This window comes from Ambystoma mexicanum, chromosome 3q, assembly GCF_040938575.1.
Source record: "Ambystoma mexicanum isolate Mex_15411 chromosome 3q, UKY_AmexF1_1, whole genome shotgun sequence".
Lineage (NCBI taxonomy): Eukaryota > Metazoa > Chordata > Amphibia > Caudata > Ambystomatidae > Ambystoma > Ambystoma mexicanum.
The window spans coordinates 1,232,085,737-1,232,097,962 of record NC_090926.1 but is presented as its reverse complement, the minus strand read 5'-3'; the positions used below and the strand labels follow the sequence as shown (position 1 = coordinate 1,232,097,962).

Below are 12,226 nucleotides of genomic sequence, written 5' to 3'. Positions count from 1 at the left end.
GGCGATCGTGTTTTTTATTCCTGCCAGATGAAGATGCACCAGAAACATCCCTTGGGTGACGGCCCAATGCCACAGATCCTGGGCTTCCTTGGATAGGGCCGGGGATCTGGTTCCGTCCTGCTTCTGGATGTAGAACATCGTGGTGGTATTGTCGGTGAAGATCCTCACCACCTTTCCTTTGAGGGACGGAAGAAAGGACCTGAGGGCCCAGAACACTGCGCAGAGCTCCAAGATGTTGACGTGGAGTGACTTCTCCTCCGGGAGCCAAAGGCCTCTCGCGTGAAGATCTCCGGAGTGCGCTCCCCAACCTTCCAGGGAGGCGTCCGTCGTCACCGTCACCTAGTGAGCTGGGGCCTGAAAGTCTGTGCCCGCCGACAGATGAGAGCGGGTACCCCACCACCAGATCGCCTGACGGAATGTCTCGTTAAGAGGGATCCTGTCCTCGAAGCTGCCCGTCGACTGGACCCAGCGGGCGTCGAGGAACTCTTGTAAGGGGCGCATCCGAAGCCTGCAAAGGCGCACCAGATAAATGCAGGAGGACATCCTCCCGAGGAGGGACTTGATCGATCTTACCCTGGCCATGTCCGTGGCCAGCAGATGCTGCACCTTGCCTAGAATGGTCCTGGTCCTTTCCTCCGACGGCGAGGCCAACCGCGCCACTGTGTCGAGCTTGGCTCCCAGAAACAGGGTGACTTGCAACGGAACCAGGTGGGATTTTGGAAAGTTGATGGAGAATCCCAGGTCCGTGAGCAGCTGGACGGTCTTCGCAGTGTGCTCCATGGCGAGCTCCCTTGTCCTTGCCCGGATGAGCCAGTCGTCCAGGTAGGGGTAGGCGTGGATCCCCTGTAGGTGCAGCCGCGCCGCCACTGGTGCGAGGCACTTGATGAACACCCTGGGTGCCAACTTCAATCCGAACGGGAGGGCCTTGAACTGGTAGTGCCGCCCTTGGACCACGGACCTGAGGAACGTTCGGTGTCTTTTTAGAATGGGGATGTGGAAGTACGCATCCTCCAAGTCCAACAACGACAGGAAATCGCCCTCCTCCAGCTGTCCCAGCACGTGCTGGAGGGTGACCATCCGGAACTTCTGTGCCTTAATGTACCTGTTCAGTCGTCGCAGGTCCATGATGGTGCGCCATCCCCCTGTCTTCTTTTTTACGAGGAAGTATCTTGAGTAAACTCCAGAGTCCCGAAGCCTCTTTGGGACGAGCTCGATGGCACCCTTCTTGAGCATCGCCCTTACTTCCAACAGTAGTTGAGGGATGTGATTTTCCTTCCTGGCCACGGGTGGAACGCGAGGGCACTTCTTCTGAAACTCGAGGGCGTGCCCTTGGGCCAGGGTGTCCAGCACCCAACGGCCGGTGGAGATGGACTCCCACATGCTGACGAACCTCGCCAGCCGGCCTCCCACCAGGGTGCTTCAGCGGGGGCCCGACCCCACGGTCGGTTCAATCTTGTTTGGAGGCTGCCTTGCCTCCTTGACCTCCCTGTCAACGACGACGGGCACCACCGACTTTCCGCGTCCCCTGTAGGCTTCCTGGGACGAAGATCTTGCCACTTGGCAGTATGTGGAGGAGCCACTGCCGGATCCCTTGGAGGCACCTTGTCTGCCTCTGGAGCTCTAAAAGGACGGCCGCCGTTGTTGGAGCACTCCCAGTGCCCGGGCAGTCTCTGTGTCTGTCTTGATGGCCTGAAGGGACTCATCAACCGCCTTCCCAAACAGGTTGTTCCCATCGAATGGCATGTCCAAAACCTTGGTTTGTACGTCCTGGCGGAAATCCGTCACCTTGAGCCATCCTCGTCGTCTCAGGCAAATGCCGTTGCCCAACTGATGGAAAATGGTGTCGGCGATGTCCGTTGCCACTGTGATGGCGTGGCCCCTCAGCCCTTTTGGCGTCCGGAAGGAAGTCCAACAGAGGGGCGATTTTGAACCACAACTCCCTGTCGTAGCGGGCTACGATAGCCAGGGCGTTGGCCGCCTTGATAGTCGTTGCTGCGGATGAGATGACCCGTCGTCCCATCGTGTCCAGCTTCCTGCCCTCGCCGTCCGGTGGGGAAGTTGATGTCGAGGCCGATGCCCCCCCAGCTTTCTTCTTTGCCGCCGCAAGACGACCGAATCCGGGGTAGGTTGCGCCCGAAGGCACAAGGGGGCAGCATCTGGGACCCGGTACTTCTTCTCGTACCGGTCCCTCTTTAGCCGGCGCCGTGGCAGGGTTCTTGAGGAGGGCAAGCCCCTCATCCCAGATGTCATCAAGAAGAGGTACGGCGAGGACCGTCTTCCTTTTAGCCTTGCGCCGTTGGTAAAAGAACCCTTCCTTCTTCTTCTCTTCTGGGCAGAGTTGGAAGAGCTCGGATGCCCTGGAAATCATGGTATGAAAGGATCCAATCTCGTCGGACGGGGACGCCCGAGAAGGAGCAACAGGGGACACGTCCCGTTGTCGCCTCCGTCGTCATCTGTAACTGTCGTAGCCATGTCCGTGCCTGTATCATCCCCGTGGGTAGTAGACCGGGGGGAAGGCAGAGCAGGCCGCAGAGGTGGGAGAGGTGGCGTAGGATGCGTCCTCCTCCTCTTATGCGGTGGACTTTCCGAAGGTCCTGGCTCCGGTTCCCCGTCGGGTCTGGCTCAGGTACCTCCGTCCGGGGGAGGGGCAACCTTGTCCTTATCTCCACGCATAAGGACTGAATCGCTGACAAAATGTCAGTCGAAGTGTCCTGCGGCGCCGGAAACGACGGCGCGAGGGCTCTTGAGGAACCTCGTCAGCGACACCGTCGCTCTCGTTGTTGCCCTCGTCGGGATCCCTCCTGGTGGGCTGGGCCTCTTCCATGACTTCGATGAGCTCTTCTTCAGAGGTCGTGTCCGTATCCATGATGGCCACCTGTCCCTCCCCCACCTTTTCCAACGAGGACTTCGTGGGGGTCTTCTTAATGGGCCTGAAAGACGACTCCCTCTGCGGTGGCAGGGAGACTCTGGGTCCTGAGGTCGCCTCCTCCACTGTCGTAGCCTCGACGGGCTGAGCCAGGGCCGCTGCGACATCCTCAATCGAGGTCTTAGCAGAGTAAATTAAGGCCATCGTCACCTTCTGTACGCTTGGGGCCTTCACCTTGGGGGGAGGGTCCGAGCCTCGCTCCCCCTCTGCTGGAATCTTCGAGATCGACCGGGGCCTCTCCAGAAGCTTCGCCGGGTTCTCGGACTTCCTCTTACCCGAGTCAGAGCGTTGGCTCGTGGTTGATGGCGCCGGGGAGGATGCGCCCTGCCTGGCAGCGAAGGAGCCCGACCGTTCGGCGCTCCCGGTGCCCGCGGACTCGCGGTGCTTGGCCTTTTGTTGGGCCCCCGTCGCCGGGGCGCCCTCACAGGACTTAGAAGACCGCTCGGGAGCGGAGTGGACAGAGTGTTTCCTGTGTGGAGAAGTCTGTCGTTCATTGCCATACTGGTGAGGAGGAGCTTGCAGTCATAATCCCCCAGGAAAGCGAAGCGGAGCGGAGCGGAGTGGACAGAGTGTTTCCTGTGTGGAGAAGTCTGTCGTTCATTGCCATACTGGTGAGGAGGAGCTTGCAGTCATAATCCCCCAGGAAAGCGAAGCGGAGCGGAGCGGAGTGGACAGAGTGTTTCCTGTGTTCCCTGGAGGTCCGTGGAGGACCGGCCCGGAAATCTAGCCCGTAGAAGGAGGAAGGAGGCGCAAACGAATCGAACGGGTAAGAACAGCTGCGCGTGCGAGCCCCCCCCCCTAGTCCTCCTCTCCCATTTACCAGCAACCCTACCCTGAGTCGCTACGAGTGAGCTACGAGTGAGCCCAGATAATAGGACTCGAAGGACTCGAAGTGCGCAAAGTGTGCCCCTTGCCCCTTGCGCGACAGGACCGAGTCAGAAGTAGTAAGGATGAGAACGGGGGACACAACTCCCCCGAATACGCGAGCAAACGCAAAACGAGAGAGAGTAATGCGAAATCCGCCGATGGAGGGTGCTCACACCACCCTAACAGCGATGCATGAGAAGCCAGCAACCGATGGGAGAGAAGAGAAAAGAGTGAGAGGAATGAGAGCAGAAGTTTTTCATGTATCAAGCTCACTCTCAACACACCACCGCGCTGATCCGTTGAGATCAAGAAATGAGAGGAATGACGACTCACCATTAACCCGAGAGGGCAATGTCTCAATCTTAACCATCGAAGAGTCGAGCACTGCTAGTGACTGCGACTGTGAAGGTATAAGCGATTCAGAATACCAAGAGGATGACGACGACTCAGTGGAGGGGGACACCAGTTGCCCGGAGGATTGGATACATGAAAGCGAAGGACGGGGAGGAGACACAAAAGCACAGACTCCCCTCGCCTCCCCTAATGCTTCAACACAAACTGAAGAAATTAAGGACACGATGAGATCTGAAAGAGAGGTGACGCAAACACAATTGGAAGAGGAGAGAATGATGGGGGGCGAGGAGAGACTGAAGATCTGTACTGCTATGATACATGCCGACCCTGTTGCGACAACATCTAATGTTAGAATTCAAAGCACTAGGTCCATGAGTGAAATACATACAACAAGGACAGAGAGAGGAAGGTCCATGAAAGCCACCTTGAATCTTACACACATGGACGTCCAGACTAGCAGCAGTGCCCATCCCGATAAAGTAAAGGGGAGTGTGGACCCAACGAAACAAGATTTACTAGTCAACAAACAGAAGAAAAATCTGAAGAAATAACTCGTGTGCCAGCAGAAGAGAGAGCAGCAGAAACGCTCGATTTAACAAACGAGATATCTACGGGGGGTGCGAGAAGACAAAGCGTGTCCCCATCAGATTACGCGGATGGTCCTTACGAGGCCACACTTAAACCAACACACACTGGCTCTTCTTTAAAGTTACTGGCATGGACAAGAGTGGCTACCATGCATAACAAAGATAGCAAAGCTTCAAATTCACAAACTCAAAAGGAAAAAGATCACGCTTTAGGAAACAGCGAAAAAAGTACATCGAAGTTAAGCGAGGAAAACAGTATCGCTACAACCGAAGGAGATCCCACGGAGATGAAGGCGTGCGACGCGAGACGGAAAGAAAGACTCATAATGGAAAGAGCTGCCGAGACACCACGTAGAAGGGACTCAATAGAGCTCGCTGACCAGGTGCTGAGAGGCCTAGTAGAAATGAATTCCAATCTAGCGAAACGACGAAGGAACTCAGAAACACACTCATGTGGAAGAACAACCCCACAAGCAGAGTGGCAAAGATCGAAGGAAAAGAGCCTACACGACGTGATGGCACTAGAAGCAAATACTCCCTCCTTCGAATTTAGAAACGAAGAGATCGCAGTATCACAAAAAAGATGCAGAAGAAAACTAAGCTCTGATCTAGAACTCGAAGGCGGACATAAAAGATTTAAAAGTAACACGAGACGGAGTCTGACCCCTACACCAAAAAGAGTAAGGGAACAAATACAGAGCCAGGTACCACCTGAGTCGGAAGGCGAAGTAGAGTCTCTCCATTCAAAAAAGAAAAGACAACAACATGAGACAACTCCGATGGCTACGCACACTTCGGATGAAGTCACAACACTGGTCGAGACGATAATTGGAAGGCTGAGCCCCGTCTTAATGTCCGCAACGACGATAGCGGTAGCTCCGCTGCTGAAACTCTACGAAAATCTAAATGAGAGCCTTCGCGACCAAACAACATTAGTCGCCCTGCTGAACTCGAAAATTGTAAAGCTCGAAATAGATTTGACGGACATGGCGGCACAAGTCGTGGAAACTAGAAGAGGCAATGACATATCTCTAACAGCGCTAAGAGAGTCCGTAAAAGCAACAATCGAAGATAAAAGACTCTTGGCAGAAGTGACGAAACAAGCCCTGACTCTATTACAAAAAGATCGTGAACAGAGAGCAGAGGCAAACAAGAACCGACTCCCAGCAAAAATCCAATTGAACCCAGACATAACACATGATACGACCACAATTGACAGCAATGTCACAGCGCTGACAAATGAGGAAACAACAAAATTAAAATCTGCACCGACAAGAACAATGAAGCACAAAAGCAGTTGCTCTGTGACGGACTTGGAAACACCAAGTGTGATGAGTGACAGCCCAGAGAAATCAAAAAAGACAAAGGATCCTATGGTTGGAGTAAGCGAAAGAGGCAACATAGAGAAAAACAATAAGAAAAAGGAATCCATCAAAGAGAGTAAAGATGGAGGCAAAAATATGAACGAAATCTCCCTCAAAATTCCAACAAAAAAAAAGAGGCCCCAAGAAATGGATACAATTGAGACTATACAGACTGAAAACGAGGAAGAAGGGTGTCAGAGTGTAGCTGTAGACAACACAAGGACGAATACGAAAGGAAAAGAAATGAGACAGACATCGTCAAATAACAAAGTCAACGCCATAGCTGAAAAGAAGAACGAAGTGGAATGGTTCGACATCTTTGAGCCTAGAAATTCAAAAAAGAGATCCAGCTTAAGTCTTAAAAATAATCCTGCCATTTTAAAGCAGAGCAATCAGAAAAAGAAATCCAAAAATCAGCAAGGGCAGAAAGCCAAAAATTCACGAAGCGCTGCAAACTTCTTCCGAAACATCAAAGCGCTAACCATTACAGTAAACAACACTGAGCCGACGGGCACGAATAACAAAAAAAGCAGCCTAGACTCCAGTGAGGCCAGTACAATAACGGCCATAGAAGAACTACCTAAAGGTAAGACTAGACAGATTGAGAAAACCAAAGACGAAAGAAAAACAAAAACACCAGTGACGATCGAGGAGGAAAGCGAAGACGACGAAAATCTATTAAACATGTCAACCTACAGTTTACAGGCTGATGAAGAAGTCGATGAAAACAACGCTAGTGAGACAATTGACGAGTGTGAAACGACAATCCAACAAGACAAAAGGAGAGGAGAGCCAACTTTGACATGTAAGACACCTACAGAACCCGAACAAGAGAGTGCGACAGGGAAAGTAGGCAAAAGAGTCTTCCAATGGCCGGTGACCCCAAAAAAAGTAGACACAATATTAAAGAACAAAGAGCCCAAAGAGGAAAACGGCAAACATTTCTGCACGTTGGAGGAGAAACGTAAAAGGAGCACACAACAACAAAAAAAAACGTGTGTGGCGAGTAAACCATGTGGGGCATCATCTAATCCAACATTTAAAGACACGAAGTGCCAAAAGAAGAGTGAATTACAACCAATTACAGTACTATTGCCGAAAAACCAAAAAAAAACAGACAAAGCAATCGAGCACAGTTGGAAATCACAGAAAGAGGAGAATTCCACACGATACAGAATATTAGTAGAAAAAATTGATCACAAACAGAGCGACCCCGCTTTAAACAGATACTCGATACTGCAGATATTCCAAAAGATCCCGACGTTAAGAACTCTAAAGAGTCCACAAATTGATAGGGTGGAAATCATAGCAGACTCAAACCAGAAATTTGTATTGCTTCATATTGCTGAGAAAAAAGTTGCCGAACGGATAATGACGGGTGAGAGACAATTGTTGAACGCTGGCTATCAAGTGTATGAGGTTGACAATGCACTAGGAGGAAACGACTGTGACAACGAAAATGAAAAAGGTGCTCAGTTGACAACCAAAAAAGAAGCGCAAATGAAAAGCCAACAAGAGAAAAACATAGCAAATGAAGCACAGGAAAACAAAATTGAAGAAAACGAGGAAGGTAGCGGCATACAACACTCGCTGGAAGAGATAAAGCAGAAAAAAATCAGAATAACAGTAGTGAACTTCCAGGATCCAAAGAGGACAAGATGCAAAAACACACTGAACACTGAAGAAGACTCCCAATCATGGAGATGGATAGCAAAATCCTTAAATGAGGCACCTATGAGCTAATGCCAAAAGGGAAAACTGGTAATAACCTCCTGGAACACGAGGGGGTTTAACCACCTACTGAATTCAACACCAGAGGCCTTGAGAAATGCCGACATTGTCTGTATGCAAGAAACATGGCTATCTTGTATACCTTACATAGAAGGCTATGAAATAGCTTTCAACCCGGCAATCTGCAATGGAAAAGGTCGCCCAATGTCAGGACAACTAACTCTAATTAAAAGGAAAAGAGGTATGAGAATTAAAGAAATGTGGAATCTATCATCCCACTTACAAAAAACTACTATTGAAGCAGTGTGTTCGTCAAAAACTAACAACCAGACAATCTATGTTTTAAATGTGTACTGGAACACAACAGCGAATTCACATCGACAATTTGAGGATGACATCTTAGATGCAATCGACAGCACACTAGAAGGCGACCCAAACGCACTACTAATACTGTGTCGAGATCTCAATATGAAGCTGATTGAGACCGCGAAAGCTAAGGTATTAGTAAATCATAGAGAAAAAACAAACTGCGAACGTTGGCTCAACGAAATGTCCCTAAGAAACCTAGTAATGCTGAACGGAGCGATAAATGGTGACACCCCAGCTAATCCAACCTGGACACGAGGAACACAAAAATCAATACTAGACTACATCTTTGTCTCTGACAACATATTCCAGGAAATCGACTCCTTCCAGGTAGTCTTGACTAACCACAGCGATCACAACATAGTAGTAGCTGAATGGAACAAGAACATCCCTGAGGAGCGGAAGCAATGGAGACAAGATCCTTCTGTGGTGCCTGGCCGAAACAGATTGCGCTTGAAACGACGCGATATTGAGGCAATCACCGAACTAGTAGGGAGATCGCACGAACAGAATCTTCCGACGGCAACAGAATACCAACAATTGCTTGAAATCTATAAAGTCAAAAAGAAAACGTTATCGTTGAGACTAGAACACAGAAAGCATCAGTTTGATCCGGAAGTCGCACGAAAAAAAAGAGAATTAAGGAAACTAATACGGAAATGCAGGGCACATCAGGCAACCGACATGGAAACTCAGATAAAAAAAGCGAAAAACAAGTACAATAACTGGAACAAACAACGTAGAGTAATAGCAGAACAAAGAGATGCAGAGTCAATGCTGATGGCACTAAATCGAAAGAACACCAGAGGATTTTGGGACATTATTAATAACACACAGAACTCCGACAAGGCACTGCTAGCAAGCATGGTGCAAGAAAAAGAGTGGGTAAAACACTACACAACGTTATTTCAAAGGAGAAAAACATCAGAGATATCAATTGAAGGCACTAGACAGCCGTGGGAAATTGAGATGGAAAAAGATGAAATTCGAGCGACCATCGAAAGATGTAACACTTCCCGTGCGGCGGGACCTGATGGCCTGTCAAATGCAGACCTAAAAGAAAACATCGACGAATGGTCAAATTTTTGTTATACACTGTTCAAAGCAATAAAAAAAGAAGGAAAAATCCCAGGGACATGGAAAGCCGGGATTATAGTTCCAATTTACAAGAAGGGCGCGCGTACTGACCCCGCCAACTATCGCCCAATAGCCCTACTCGATGTTGTGGGAAAAGTGTTCGCATCGATGTTATTAGCCCAGTTGACTAAGTGGATCCAACAAAACAAAGTATACGACGAACGCCAGTCAGGCTTTGTCAAAGGTACAGGCTGTAGTATAAACTTGCTGATACTGAACCTGTTAAAAATTGACGCCATAAGATCAGGAAGAAAAATATACCTCGCCTTTATCGACATGGCGAACGCATTTGACGGTGTGGATAGAGAAATCCTATGGGAAAAACTTAAAGAAAGAGGATGTAATGCGAGCCTCATCCATGCCATCAAAGATCTATACTCTGACACCTATATGCAGGTGAGATTAGATCGTGAAGGAAATCTCACCAACCTCATACCAACAGAGAGGGGCGTGAAACAAGGGTGCCCGCTAGGAGCGACCCTGTTTAACTTCTACATTTCGGAAGTTGGAACAGCATTATCTTCAGTGGTCGCATTCCCGCCACTCATAAATGGAGTCCCAATAAACCACATCATGTATGCGGATGACATGGTAATTATAGACCAGACTCCCATAGGGCTTCAAAGAAAACTCACAGCTCTAAGAACCTTTGTTGAAGAGTTAGGCCTTGAGATTAATGTGGCTAAATCGGAGATCCTAGTATTGGAAAACCAAAGGGGAAGACTCACAAATAAAAAAAAAACAACATGGTCCATAGGAACAAACAAATTAAACAAAGTGCCGCACACAAGATACTTGGGGACAATAATCAACTTGAGTATAAATGACACCCCAATGACAAAAAAACTCTTAAACAGCTGCAAATTATTAACAGCACAAGGCACCATTCTACAGCAAAAATATGGCAAATTCTCTTATGAAGCAGTAAGAAGATTCTACCAAAGTAAAGTATGCCCAATTCTCACGTATGGTGCCGAGAACATGTTCGGGTGCGACCACAAAATATGGGCCCGTTGTGAAAGCATCTTCTGGAAAAAGATTCTCCAGATCCCACTAAGTACACCCACAGCGTGCGTACTGTATGAGATGGGTCTCTCCACTCTTAACGCGAGAATCACCTGGAACAAATTAGCGCTATTCAGAAAAACCCATGAAGCAGCAAACTTACCCCCCGCCAAATTCCTGACCGAAGACAAAGGACAACGAAATTCAGCATTAGGGGAGTGGAAACACCAATGTAAAGAAATCTTGGCGCAGTTGGGTTCAGATGAAGACACCCTATGGCAGAATCCAGAGCTAGTAAAACGAAAACTACTAGACAGGGACTGGATAGAAACTTACGAAAAAAGAGCTTCGAACAAAAGTATGCTGAATACTCCACCTGAAGCAAAAAGACGTAACACAATAGCGAAATACCTAATGCTATCACCATGCAAACGACTGCGAAGACTATACTTGAAATTTCGCTTAAACATCTATGAAACGAAAGAGATCCTACTAAATCGAAGGAAGATCGCGGCAAGAAATTTGAAATGCAGGTTATGCGCAGAAGAAGATGAAAACCTAAAGCACCTAGTCCTGCACTGTCCTGAACTCAAAGTTCAACGAGAAATATGCTTAAAGAAAGAGAGATGTCGAGTCTTGTCATATGGTATGGAGGAATGGTGGACACACCTCCACATCGGAGAAAGTAAATCCCTGCTGTTCTCAATGATGCGATTCCTCGACCAAATGCAAATGCGGCTAGAGGAAATCTCTCCACACGATAAGGTCAAATCAACCACAAACGAATGATTAGACGAACAGTGGAGACACGGATCAAGGAAGTCATCAATTCTACATCCAGAGTTCTGAAAACGGAAGGCACAAAGCGTACAGAACGAAAAGAGAACTAGAAAAATCGCCAGAACATAGAGACATCAATGTGTAGGCGAGACAAGTAAAGGGGAAAAAATGTCTTCCAGTTGCAATGTACACTCTTGCTTTTAGAGGCAATTGCTACATTTTAAAAAGTGTTTGGCGATTTTGTTGAAAAGTTTTCAAAAAGTTTGTAAAAACTGAATGAAAAATAAAAAAAAAAAAAAAAAAAAAAAAAAGAAGACCGCTCGGACTTCTTTTTCTTCTTCTCGCCTGACGGGCTCTTCCCTTCCAGCCAGTTGGCGAGACGGAGGTGGCGATCCTTCATGGTCCGCTCCGACATGTTCCCACAAAACGAACAGTCCTTCTCTGTGTGCGTCTTGTCCTCATGGAGACAGTAGAGGCATAACGAATGCTCGTCCTCCTTGAAAACATTCTGAAGCTGGCATCCAGGGCAGGTCCTGAACAGCTTCCCGGGCGTCGAGCTTCCTTTCTCCTGGGCCATGTCCGGGGTAGGCCTCGGAACTTCTGGAATCCTCCAAAAGCGTAACTCGACGAAATCTTCACCCTTGAGGGTCGTAGAAAACTCCGAAACTGATCCCCGTTGATCGGATGTAGAAACGGTGGAGCTTGAGGCTCTAATTAACCGAAAAATGAGAAAAAGCTCCTGAAAAAGCACGAAAAAGCAGCAAAAGCTCGAGAGCTACAGCACGAGGACTCCCAACACTTGAACGTTTGGTAAAAATCTGAGGATGGCTCCCAGAGGCGGGGCTTAGGGAGAGGGCAGTCATTGGCTGGGGGCAGTATGACCCAGAGACCAGTGATTGGTTACTACTAAGAAAGACAGATCAGAAGCGAAACTGATACTGATTTTTTTCTATACAGAGGATTCCCGGTCTGACGACGGGGAATATTCATGAGCATGTCAATCCATGCCAGACCCCATGCTGGAGAAGTCTTATTATTTCAGTGACATGGCAAGAGAACCAAACTAGATCTCCAATAAACTGTCCAAACAAAAGAGGCTTAATCATACA

The 12,226-nt window shown here is 48.5% G+C and overlaps 1 protein-coding gene across 1 annotated transcript; it reads left to right on the top strand.

The window, feature by feature from the left end:
- The first annotated feature begins 4,883 nt into the window (after positions 1-4,883).
- On the top strand, positions 4,884-7,841 carry LOC138448097 (putative leucine-rich repeat-containing protein DDB_G0290503). Its single transcript, XM_069604645.1, has one exon. The coding sequence runs from the start codon at positions 4,884-4,886 to the stop codon at positions 7,839-7,841; it is 2,958 nt and encodes a 985-aa protein (XP_069460746.1).
- Positions 7,842-12,226: the final 4,385 nt, after the last annotated feature.

Coding starts and splice junctions, on each gene's coding strand:
- LOC138448097 (XM_069604645.1), top strand. CDS start 4,884: ATGCATAACAAAGATAGCAAAGCTTCAAATTCACAAACTCAAAAGGAA.